General features: G+C 35.0%; 1 protein-coding gene across 5 annotated transcripts in view; it reads left to right on the plus strand.

The window, feature by feature from the left end:
- The window catches only part of LOC136028132 (dual specificity calcium/calmodulin-dependent 3',5'-cyclic nucleotide phosphodiesterase 1-like), a 318,548-nt gene extending 311,178 nt beyond the window's left edge, over nucleotides 1–7,370 (plus strand). For all 5 annotated transcript variants that reach the window (XM_065705780.1, XM_065705781.1, XM_065705779.1 and 2 more), the window contains one exon: nucleotides 7,165–7,370. In XM_065705780.1, the coding sequence (XP_065561852.1) occupies nucleotides 7,165–7,256 (92 nt within the window). In that variant the 3' untranslated portion in view covers nucleotides 7,257–7,370. The remainder of the gene's footprint in view (nucleotides 1–7,164) is intronic.
- The last annotated feature ends 6,332 nt before the right edge of the window (nucleotides 7,371–13,702 follow it).

Raw genomic sequence — 13,702 nt, forward strand, 5'->3', positions numbered from 1 at the left:
CCACCCCACCCTCAAACTGAAAAAAAAAACTGAAAACGTCTGTACACTTCCCAATAACCATTACTATGTGTAAACACTGGTCAAAGTTTGTAACTTGCAGCCCCTCCCACGAGAACTGTGGGGGAGTTAGTCGTCCCCATAAACATTATTATTAGAATTTTCGACTATGCTAAATAAAATGGCTGTCTAGGAATTTTGATCCGGTGACTTTGGGAAAACTTTGAGCGTGGAAGGTGGCCTAGCTGCCCTCCAATTTTTGGGTCACTTATAAATGGCACTAGAACTTTTGATTTCCGTTGGAATGGGCCCTTTCGCGACATTCTAGGGCCACTGGGTCGATACCATCACCCCTGGAAAAAAAAATAAACACGCATCCGTGATCTGTCTTTTAGCAAAAAATACAAAATTCTGCATTTTTGTAGTTAGGAGCTTGAAACTTATAAAGCAGTGTTCTCTGATACGCTGAATCTTATGGTGTGATTTTTGCTAAGATTCTATGACTTTTAGGGGGTGTACCCCCTATTTTATAAGATAAGGAAAATGTTTTTAGGCTTGTAACTTTTGATGGGTAAGACTAAACTTGATGAAACTTGTATATTTAAAATCACTAATTACATGCGATTTTTTTGATATAACTATTGGGATAAAAATTCCCCTTTTTAGGTTTTAGGTTACTACTGAGCCGGATGGCTCCTTACTACAGTTGGTTACCACCAACTGTTTAATAGATATTGTTCAGATTATTGTAGATGCTTACTCAAGGTTTACTTATATTTCCAGTACTTTGCCAAATTGTCACTTTTTACTTCATGAAAATATTCGTATATATCGATAAATGAAAATACTTTTGAAAAAACAAGTTTATAGAAAAGATAAGAGATATTGTGCTGCCTATAATATTATCTAATACTATTAATACTAGCTTAAATAAAGTCATGTTATAAGTTAAACTCAAAACTAAGGCAAATGATAAGGAATGAATGAATGGAACTTTAAACAAAAGGAAATTAAAAGGGAATGAATTAATGGAGCATAAAACGAACAGAAATTATAAGGTATGCAAGAATGGAACTTGAATGTGAATACTTGAAATGAAAATGGAAAACGACTAGTCCAGTTAAGCTTAAAACGAATGTAAAGTGACACAAATAAAGTACGGCTACTATCACCTTGAACCTTCTGAAGAAAGAGTGCTATTACCGTAATGTTTTTAGAGTGAAATAAAAGATCACGTTCATGTGGTTTGGTGCACAAACGTGGAAAGAGAAGCACACCTGGGAATAATATTTGTCTGAATGCCTCCCCTATGAACAATGACCTGAAAGATAATCTAAGTCCTTAAACAAATAAAGAGATGCACCCTCTTTAGGATTATTTTCATTTTTGTAGCATAGTTATGTAAAAGTTGAACTTAGGGTGACATCCCCACTCATATTTTAGATAACCCCAAATTTAAAAATAAAATAAAACAGAAAAGAAATAAAAAACAACATTTTTCTCAAATAAAGATAGAGCGATGCTACGACTTTGAACTAACAGAAATAATTCTATAAATTAGAAACTGTCTGCCCACACGCCATTTTACATAGACTGAAATTAGGATTTTTAGAGAATTACCTATGATATTGCAAGACTTTTTACCATACTGTACAAAAAGCTATATTCAATATCACTGTCTGTGGTTACAGCGACCCAAAGAGAAAGATAGTTAGGTTTCATTTTACGGCTAAAGAATCAAGCTATTGTTGGTAACAATCCTACTGATAGAGACCAACAAAAAGGGAGGAGGGCCTCAAATCGGTTGGGATTCCATAACAAAAATCTGAAGAATCAAGCTAATGTTGCTAAAAATCCTACTGTTAGGGAGCAACAAAAAAGAGGCAGCCTCAAATAGGCTGGGGTCCCATAATAAAAATCTGAAGATTCAAGCTACTGTTGCTAACAATCCTACTGTTAGGGACCAACAAAAATGAGGACGGCCTCAAATAGGATGAAGTCCCGTAATAAGAATCCGAAGAATCAAGCTACTGTTGCTAAACTTGCTAACAGTCCTACTGTTAGGGACCAACAAAAAGGAGGACGGCCTCAAATAGGTTGGGGTCCCATAATAAGAATCTGAAGAATCAAGCTACTGTTGCTAGCAATCCTACTGTTAGGGACCAACAAAAAGGAGGACGGCCTCAAATAGGCTGGGATCCCATAATACAAATCTCAAAGAAACAGGATGCTCATTCAGGGAAATAAAGAGCCAAGCTTTGACTATAGTTAGGTAATGTGTGAGCTTGCTCAGTTGAATCGGCCTTCGGCGCAGTGGTATCCTTGGGGAGGGGGCAGTTGCCTCCCCAATAATTTGAAGAAAAATTTTCGTATACCCTATGCCCCATGACATTATGGATGTTGACCCCTCCCACCCCCAAAAAAAAATTGCTGGAGTTACGCTCCTGCTCAGGTGGTTTTTACTACAATGAGCTTCCAGTAGTAGCGGTTATCTCGGCCATCGAAAATCAAAGCATATTGATCCACCCACCAGTATCCCAAAAAAGGTAGCTTGTATTTCTGCTATTAGATGTCTTAATTGAAAGAAAGAAAAGGTAGGGTTTACCTTTAATTTTTTAGTTTATTTTTTTTTCAAACAACTGTTGAAACCATCATGATTCAGATCTAATGTCGTATCAGTTAGTGCAAAAAAAGGTAAGATGTTCAGAGACAAATGATATTCCTTTATCGTTCTCTATACAATTGTTTTCATGGGAGAAAAGTAAAATGAAACAAGACAAAAGTCTGTAGATGAAACGTTCATCGCTCGTGACATCATCCATTACAAGCTTTTGTTTAAAAAGCACTTTTTAAGAATTTAGGCTTCGCGTGTATTATATAAAAAACTAGTTTTTTAAACTGAAAGTAAGGAGCGACATTAAAACTTAAAACGAACAGAAATTACTCCAAATATGAAATGGGTTTTCCCCTCCGCAATCCCTCGCTCTTTACGGTAAAGCTTTTAATTGTTTTAAAAAGCAGAATTGTGGCAAAGAGTCAAACTTTAGCGTAAAGAGCGAGGGATTGCGGAGGGGACAACCCATTTCATATTTGGAGTAATTTCTGTTCGTTTTAAGTTTTAATGTCGCTCCTTACTTTCAGTTTAAAAAACTAGTTTTTTTATATAATTTCTGAACGTTTTTGAATTAATGCATGTTTGATTTTGGCTCTCCACACATAAATTATTAAAATGAAATTTGCATATTAATTCCTTTTTTGGCTAAATGGCTTTCTCTTAGTTTTGATCAGACGATTTTGAGAAATAAGAGATGGGGAAGGAGGCCTAGTTGCCATGCAATTTTTCGGTTACATAAAAAGGCAACTATAAATTTTGATTTTTAACGAATTTTTTTATTAGTAAAAAATATACGTAACTTAAGAATTGACTTACGTAACAAACTTTTATATTCATTAATTTTTATTATGTATATGAGGGGGTTTGTACCCTAGTTAATACCTCGTTCTTTACACTAAATCGTAAGTTTTGTCCTAATTCCTTAAGAATGAACCCTGAATCAGAAAGGCCGTAGATTAAATAGTTTAAATTACGAAAAATACTATAGCATAAAGAGCGAGGTATTTATCTCCTCCTAAATACCTCGCTCTTTATGCTAAAGTATTTTTAGAACCCCTTATATGCGTAATAATCTTATATATATATATATATATATATATATATATATATATATATATATATATATATATATATATAATCATTGAATTTCTGTTCCCCCATGACATATTTCTCCAAGGAAAGATCCTCCCACATAGCCCCCTCCCCTCAATCCCAGCCCCAAAACCAAAAAAAAATCCCCTGAAAACGAATGTACACTACCCAATAACCATTATTATATAAACACTGGTCGAAGTTTTTAACTTGCAGCCCCTCCCCCAGGGACTCTGGGGGAGTAAGTCATTCCCAAAGACATAGTTATTATGGTTTTTGGCTATGCGGAACAAAATGGCTATTTCAAAATTTTGACTTTGGAGAAAAAATGAACGTGGGAGGGGGCCTAGGTGCCCTCCAATTTTTTGGTCACTTAAAAAGGGCACTAGAACTTTTCATTTCCGCTAGAATGAGCCCTCTTGCGGCATTCTAGGACCACTTGGTCGATACGATGACCCCTGGGGAAAAGAAAAAAAAAACAAATAAACACGCACCCGTGATTTGTCTTCTGGCGAAAAATACGAAATTCCACATTTTTGTAGATAGAAGCTTGAAAATTTCGGTATAGGGTTCTCTGATACGCCGAATGCGATGGTGTGATTTTCGTTAAGATTCTGTGACTTTTTGGGTTTTTTTCCCCTATTTTCTAAAATAAGGCAAATTTTTTCAGGCTCGTAACTTTTGATGACAAAGACTAAATTTGATGAAACTTATATATTTAAAATCAGCATGAAAATCTGATTTTTTTATGTATATTTTAGCATCAAAGTTCCGTTTCTTAGAGTTTCGTTTACTATTGAGCCGGGTCGCTCCTTACTACAGTTCGTTACCACGAACTGTTTGATGACCCCTGAATCAGAAAGGCCGTAGAATAAATAGTTGAAATTACTAAAAATAATTTAGCATAAAGAGCGAAGTATTTATCTCCTTCTAAATACCTCGCTCTTTATGCTAAAGTATTTTTAGAACCCCTCATATGCGTAATAATCTCTGTTCGTTTTAAGTTTTAATGCTTCTCCTTACTTTCAATTGAAAAAACTTTTTCATGTTTATATTTTCATTGTTTTTTTTATAGTAATGCTAGAAAATCCTGCGCCCTGTTCATTGAATTTCTCTTCCCCCATGAAGTATTCCTCCAAGGAAAGATCCTCCCATATAGCCCCCTCCCCTGAACCCACACCAAAACAAAAAAATCCCCCTGAAAACGTCGGTATACTTCCCAATAACCATTACTGTATGTAAACATTGGTCAAAGTTAGTAACTTGCAGCCCCTCCTCTAGGGACTGTGGGGGGTAAGTCATCCCCAAAGACATAGTTATTATGGTTTTCGACAATGCAGAACAAAATAGCTATCTCAAAATTTTGATCCGTTGACTTTGGAAAAAAAATTAGCGTGGGAGGGGGCCTAGGTGCCCTCCAATTTTTTCGGTCACTTAAAAAGGGCACTAGAACCTTTCATTTCCGTTAGAATGAGCCCTCTTGCAAAACTCTAGGACCACTTGGTTGATACGATGACCCCTGGAGAAAAAAAACAAACAAACAAATAAACACGCACCCGTGATTAGTCTTCTGGCAAAAAAATACGAAATCCCACATTTTTGTAGATTAGACCTTGAAATTTTTTCTACAGGGTTCTCTGATACGCTGAATGCGATGGTGTGATTTTCGTTACGATCCTATGACTTTTAGGGGATGTTTTTCCCTATTTTCCAAAATAAGGCAAATTTTCTCAGGCTCGTAACTTTTGACGACAAAGACTAAATTTGATAAAACTTATATATTTGAAATCAGCATAAAAATCCAATTCTTTTGATATATCTTTTAGCATCGAAATTCTGTTTTTTAGAGTTTTGTTTACTATTGAGCCGGGTCGCTCCTTACTACAGTTCGTTACCACGAACTGTTTGAAACAGTTCAGTTAAGCTTAATTCTGACGGAAAATATGATGTGGCAAAAAAAATAAGGCGCTAAATTTTTTTGTAAAATCCTGATTAAAACTCCTCTACAGAGAGTGGATTAAACAGATATTATTTGAAACATTAGTTTGAAATGAAACAGGGTGCTTTCATTCCCTTCTTTTTTTATTATATATTTAGTATATATAATGATCAACACTCAGTACTAAATAAAGAAAAACGAAGGTAAAGAATACAGCATTGAACTTTACAATCCCTACTGGCGGGGCTGATCACCGTTTCTTGGCCCTTCAGCCAGAAAGTGCAATGGGGGGGGGCCAACCATCCTCTGCTTTCGCACACCCTTCATGTTTACCCTATCCAGATTTCTCCAGGTACCCATTTAGAGCTGGGTCGAATCTGGCTGAGCTTGCAGAGTCACACCATCGAACCTCGTCCTAAACCAAATAGTTCGGCACACTAGGATTCGATGCTTAATACCTATTAATAGTTAGTGGATTACATTATAAACTTAGTATATTTGACTGGATTTGTACTTAATTTAGACAAATAAAAGTTTTCAAAAGTCACCAGAAAAGTTGAATAAGGAAAATATTCTGAGATAAAGCCTAGCTAATTCAGTTATATTCCGCAAATTTCACAAGGTGTAATGAACAGAGTTCAAAGAATCAGTCAAGTTTATGTTTTCGTTCTGTTTTAATGGGTGATTAAGCATGCAAATCATTTTGGCATGATCGACACAACAATTAGCTTATTGCTGAATGAGACTGTACTCTCACGTATAATCAAGGGTGATTATCAAATAATCAAAGGTGAGCTATGACGTGATTATCAAGTGTAAATACCGAAGAAATCAAAATAATGAAGCAACTCCTCAAATTGGATAGCCAATTCATTTCCGGTGCTTCGTATGTGTAGGGAGATTGACCTCTCCCTTTATATAATTTTGGCCGTCATTACAGGGTTCATTCCATCCAGTCTCGGAAGTGGATTCCCTAAAAACCCCCTTCCTTATGGTCAATCGCTGAACAGGACGGCTAATGGCTAAATGCTGACTGAAATTAGTATTAATAGGACCCTAGTGGTGCCTACCACTCTCAGTAGCACTACGAAAAGGTTGTCATCCCTTATATCCCTTAGAAAAAACAGGTTTAGCAGATCAAAACAGGATGTAAATCATGTAACCAATAATATACCTACTGCCCATTAGAGACGCAAATCATTTCATGCTCTTTAATTTAATTTTACCCATATTTGGGCCCTAGTGATATAATGACTTTGAAAATTATATACTGATATTATAGATATTGGATATCGCCTTTTTCCTTGTTCCTTTATTTTTTCGCCATCAGTAACTTTGCCGCTTCCTTTTATCAACATCCTGTATTTATTAATGTACGTAAAGCAGCAAATGCTCTAATAAAAAGAGTATTGGTTGCAAGTATTTCTAATTTAATTTATATTATTGTGCTGCAAATGCCACGATCTTTTTAACAAAAAGCAAATACAATTTTGCGAGGCACATTTTTATTTTCCTTTTCTAGACGCATTTGATCGGCTGCATCGACTTGAAACATTGGAAAGCAAGTCAGAGGACACCGTATCTCAAGCAGAAAGCACTGTAGAAGAATCCTGAGTGTATTTTCTGTGGTTGGAAGTCTCTAAAGGAAGCAAGATCATTCGCTTAACTTTAAATTTTTCTGCTTAGTTTTATAAGAGTACTTGATAAATAGACATTGCTTATATCTTAGGAAGGCTTGGCAATGTCTTCTATGAATTTGATGGATCGTGCATAAACCGTCTTAACCGCAGTTTTTCCTTATTTTAGTGTGATGTTTCTGCTAAGAAACAACGTTTGGGGGCAAACCCTCAGTGGGGGTTTTGAAATGAATGATTATTTTGTTCAACAGAGATTTTGGTTTTCATTTTGATTTTTTTTTTTTTTTTAAGAGATTTTAGGCGTGCGTTCCTTTCTAAAAGCTAAAAAACAAATATTTGTCCTATAAGAGAGTCATACTTACTCCAGTCATTTACCCGTGCCATTTAACCAAACACTTGGCCCCTCACGCATCAACCCAAAATCAATCCAATCTTTTATCCCTTGGGGTCTATGACTATCTACCTTAGATCTGCCCTAGGAATGACGTATGGATGGATGATAGATAGACTTATCTACCAACAAATAAACTGACATCATTTTTAGACAATCCTAAACAGGGCTTATGCCATATTTGTCTCTCACTCACTCGGACTATCTGTCTTGGCTTTTTCTACAATTAGCAGTGACTTGATGCCCACAACTACTTGATTTTAATTCAATATCGGCCAAGTCTATTAGGCTTGGTTTTGCCCTAGAAATGACGTATGGACGGAAGATTGATGGACTTATCTATCAACAAAGGAACTGACGTCATTTTTATGTAATCCTAAAATGGGCTTATGCCAGATTTGCTAATCATTCACTCGGACTATCGGTCTTGGCTTTTTCTACAATTAGCCAAGATTTGATGCCCACAACTACTTAATTTTAATTGTAAGAAACAACGGCTGGAGGCAAATCCTTAGCGGGTATTTCGGAATGAATGATTGGTCTGTTCAAAAGAGATTTTAGTTTGAGATTTTGAATTTTATTTGCATGGTGGAGGAGGAGTAATTACAAAATCCTTTGTAAGTTGATAAAAAAAAAGCATGTCAACAGTTGAGTTTCCCTCAGGAGTGAGTTGCCGCAATTTTGGAATAAAATATGGTTACTAAGTTTTGCTTTTTGGGGTGAGGGGAGGGGGTCGGACCATGCAAAATTAATTGAATTCTACTAATTACAAGAATTTGGAGTTCCCTTCCTTTTCCAATTTTAGTTGTTTTGTCAAATAAACTGCAGAATTAGAAAATACAATTTTTATCGGGCACGTATGCGTTTCTTTCTATACAGCAGCAATAACCGTACATATTGTGCTACATTTTTTCCTAGGCAGCAGCAACAGTCTTGAAAGAGGCTATCGTATGTGAACATAACCGTATTTAGAATAACCACTGCTGTAATTCACAAATGTTGCCTATTGAAACAATCTTAGCTGCTTTGCCAAGCAACTTCTAGTACAAAAGAATATAACTTTATTGGCCACCTTGGCAGTTTTTCTGATAATATTTCTATGCAACAGCAGCAGCCGCAATAGTTGTATCTTGGTTTGTTCTAAGCAGCAACAATGGTCATAGGGAGACAGTTCTATGTGAACTTGATTCCAATTAAAATTGCTCGTTGATGCCATTTGGTAGTGTTGCTAATTGCAGCAATTTTATTTGCTCTATCATTTTGTTGAGTTGAAAAAATGGCCATCAGTCCCCCATGCAAAATGTGATTGGGAATTTTAGCTACGCAACATCAGCAGCCGTGTTAATTGTATCTTAGGTTTGTTGTAAGGAGCAGCAACAATCATCGAAGAGACGATTTCATGCCAACGTTACTGTAAATAAAATTGTTTATTTATGGAATTTCTGAACGTGTCTATCGTAGCGCCTTTTTTTAATGTGAGCCCGTAGTTTGTGATATGTGATTTGTTTTACTACTTCACTTTTATTGAAATTGGTTTATCGAAATTTCAACGTCTATTCTAGATATTTGGATTAATAAAATGATACTTTAGAATGGGTAATTCACATGAAAGAATACAATTAGAAAAGAAAAAAATATTATTTATCATTTTGGTTGCTCTCAGGCAATTTTATATAATTTACAATAAATGTGTTGCTGGTTTGTTCAAAAGCTTTTTATCTTGTATAAAACTTGCCAAAAATTTCAAAATATGCAACTTATGTTTGTTACACCAAGTTACAAACAGTTTTGTGTACACACGGATCAGAATCCCTCACGAATACATAATTTTGTTGGTTTCATCTAACATTGATTTATCTCAGGGAACCATCGGCTCCCTAAGAAAATCATCGTAAAATGATAGCAATAATAAAAAACCAAACAAGAAAGATGACAAGAAGTTTAACTCAATTTTTTAGATATTATGAAAACATATTTGTCTACGAGTATGTTGCTGCTAGTTTCATGTAATGAGGTTTTTGGTTGAACTATGCCTATTTTAAAAATGCGATTTTTCATATTTTATTTAATCAAGTATGCCATATATACTGTTATGCATTTACTTTTGTTATTTATGTACAGACGGAATAAAAATGATGCGATTTATATACACACACAGATACAGTCTAGCATAGAACTTTAGGAATTTATGAAGTTGCACAATCATGCATTATCTCTCATGTTTAGCAACAATTTTCCATAAAATTGCTCTATCATTCATTTTGTTGATTTAAAAAAAAATTTCAATGTTATCAAGCCCCCATGGAAAATGTGATTGGAATTTTAGCTACGCAACATCAACAACCGTGTTAATCGTATCTTAGGCTTGTTGTAAGGAGCAGCAACAATCATCGAAGAGACAATTTCATGCCAACTTTACTGTAAATAAAACTGTTTACTTATGGAATTTCTGAATGTGTCTATCATACCACCTTTTCTTAATGTGAGCCCGTAGTATGTGATATGTGACTTATTTTACTACTTCATTTTTAATGAAATTGGTTTGTTGAAATTTCAAAGTCTATTCTAGATATTCGTATTAATAAAATGATGCTTTAGAAATGTCGTTCACATGAAAGAATACAATTAAAAATGAAAAAGATTATTATTTATCATTTCGGCTGCTCAAAGGCAATTTTATATAATTTATAATGAATATGCAGCTGGTTTGTTCAAAAGCTTCTTATCTTGTATAAAAATTGCCAAAAAGTTCAAAATATGGAACTTATGTTTGTCACACCAAGTTAAAAACAGTTTTGTGTACACACGAGTCGGAATCCCTCACGAATAAATGATTTCGTTGGTTTCGTCTAACATTGATTTAGCTCAGGGAGCCATCGGCTCCCTAAGAAAATTATCTTAAAATGTTTGCGATAAAAAAAAATCAAACAAAAAAAATAACAAGAAATTCAACTAAATTTTTTAGATATTATGAAAACATATTTGTGTACGAGTATGTTGCTGCTAGTTTCATGTAATGAGGTTTTTGGTTGAACTATGCCTATTTTAAAAATGCGAATTTTCATATTTTATTTAATCATATGTAGGCTACTGTTATCCATTTAATTTTGCTATTTATGTACAGACGGAATAAAAATGATGCATATGCCTTTTTTCCGACATAGATGTAGTACTTTTTTTCTTGCCAAGTAATAATTCATGCCAAGTAATAGGAATAAATTATTTAAGTTGCAAAGTCCGAACGAAAAATCAAATTTAAAAAATCAAGGGACGACGTTTATATTAATAAAAAACTATTTAGCAAAATAATGTGTTAATTTATGTTGCCCTATAAGCTTCATGATATTTTTTTTTCTTTGGTGATTCCTTTCACCTTCATATCAAACTTCAGGAATTTATGAAGTTGTACAATCATGCATTATCTCTCATATTTAGCAACAATTTTCCATAAAATTTTCCTAGACATAGTATTCGTAACCTAAGTCACCAGTGTTATGTCTGGTGGTGCCAGCGTATGTGGCATAGTGCCACCTCTAGCTTTAGCTAGAGTGTCAGATCGCGTTGGAGTGGTCTCACGGGCTCTGCGTTTCATTTCTGCACTGATATTGTAACCAGTTTAGACAAGAAATGTGCACTGCCTGTGGGAGGAGTCTACGTGTGTGTCGCCACTAATAGATATATCTTTAGAGGGGGCGAGTCTTCCGATTGATACTTTAATGACAATAATTCTCAATGCTTCTCTTCCTAACCACACAAGGATTTGATGAAAGTATCTTATACAGTCGTAAAAAATACCTCACTTTTATTAACGATGTCAATTCCATTTATCAACTATGAATTCTGCACACGAACTTTAAATATATCAGATAAAAAACGGTTTTTTCCAACTGAAAGTAAGGAGCAACACTAAAACTTAAACGAACAGAAATTATTATGTATATGCAGGGGGCTGCCCCCTCATCAACACCTTACTCTTTACGCTAAAGTATGAAATATGTCCCAATTCTTTAAAGATGACTCCTGAAACACAGCGGTTGTTTAATTAGAACAATAAGCTTTTTTAAAAGAAATGAACAAGTTTAGCGTAAAGAGCGAGGTGTTGATGAGAGGGCAGTCTCGTTCATATACGTAATAATTTCTGTTCGTTTTAAGTTTTAATGCTGCTCCTTACTTTCGGTTGAAAAAATTTATTTCTTTACTTAATATCTGATCATTTTTAATTAATGCTGATAAATCTGGCACCCCCTTTGTAGAAAATTCCCTTCCTCCATGAAAAATTCCTCCGTGGAAAAATCCTCCCCCGTAACCCTCGGCCCCTACTGTCAGAAAAAATTCCCCCTGAAAACATTGGTATACTTCCCAAAAACCGATCCTATATGTAAACAATGGGTAAAGTTCATAATTTGCAGCCCTTTCCCCGGGGACTGTGGAGGGTTAAGTCATCCTCAAAGACATAGTTGTTAGACCTTTCGACAATGCTGAAAAAAATGGCTATCTCAAAATTTTGATCGAGTGACTTTGGGAAAAATGAGTGTGGGAAGGGGCCCAGTTCACTCCAATTTTTGGTAACTTAAAAAGGCACTAGATCTTTTAATTACCGTTTGAATGAGCTCTCTCGCGGTATTCTAGAAACACTGGGCTGGTATGATCACCCCTGAGAAACAAAAAAATAAAAATAAACACACATCCGTGATCGTTCATCTGGCAAAAAATACAAAATTCTACATTTTTACAGATAGAAGCTTGGAGCTTCTACAGTAGGGTTCTCTGACACACTGGATCTGGTGGTGTTATTTTCATTAAGATTCTATGACTGTTAAGGCATGCCCCTCCCTTTTTTGAAAATAAGGCAAATTTTATTTGTAACCTTTTGATTGGTAAGACTAAACTTGATTAGACTTAAATATTTGAAATCAACATAAAAATTCGATTCTTTTGATGTATCTATTAGTATCAAAAATTTTGTTTTTAGAGTTTCAGTTACTATTGATCTTGGTCGCTCGTTACTTACAGTTTGTTACCACGAATTGTTTGAAAATCGGAATACGAACTCTAAACACGACCTAACTTAAGAATTATGTGTAAAGATAAAAAATAAGGTTGCTTGTAATGTGGCCCAGTGTAGATACGTGGCAACCAAATGTAATGGAAATCAAAATGGGACTTGCATTACGCATGTTGATGGTCAATACAGAAACTCTGCATGGCCCCTGTTGCTTAACAGCAGCAAATTCAGTTTTCTCTTATTCGATTTGTCAGCACATTTACCGAAAATAGAATTATCCTTCAGGCAAAATTGTTCTATCCTGCTAAATTTTTCTATTATCACTAACGTTCGGAGTACAAATTAAACTGATACAATTCAAGTTTTATTAGCTAAATACTCCATGGAGTGTTTGAAAATGAGTGTTCGAAATCTGTAATTGTATTTTTCTTGGAATAAGTTTGCGGACATTACGGTAATTTCACTCTCAAATCGGTTTGTATTTCTTCGCGTTTTAAATATGCAATAGTTTCCTGGCTGTTTTCTTTAGTAGTAGGGGGAGCTATCAATACATCGACTTAGGGTTCCAAAAACCATGAACTGGTCCTTTCTATAGCTAAAATGAACAGTTATAATAGAGTTGAAGGTATAAGATATGATATTAGTTGATCAATTCTAAGCAGTCCTGAAAAGCTGAACTGTTTCTCGAACAGTACAAAAAGTGACTATGTGACTGTAACTATGCTTTTTCTTTTTGTGTTTTTTGTCAGAATATCGTTCGTGTGAAGTTTGTCTAGTGACTCCATTACTAATTGCGGAGATGGGGCTAGCTATTAGTTCTAGCAATTTTACATTTGCTAGTTGGCATGGTCATAAATACTATTTACATAAACTGGATTGCTAAGGCACCTATAAAATCCGAGACTGTAATATTGCAAACTTGCAACAGCCGAAAAAACTCGTTCGGTAATAGAAATAAGAAATAAAAAAATGGAGAAAAAATTTTTCCAGCAATTTTTTTTCTTTTTAGTTTCCTTATTCAAGCCCT

Source organism: Artemia franciscana, chromosome 6 (assembly GCF_032884065.1).
Source record: "Artemia franciscana chromosome 6, ASM3288406v1, whole genome shotgun sequence".
NCBI lineage: Eukaryota > Metazoa > Arthropoda > Branchiopoda > Anostraca > Artemiidae > Artemia > Artemia franciscana.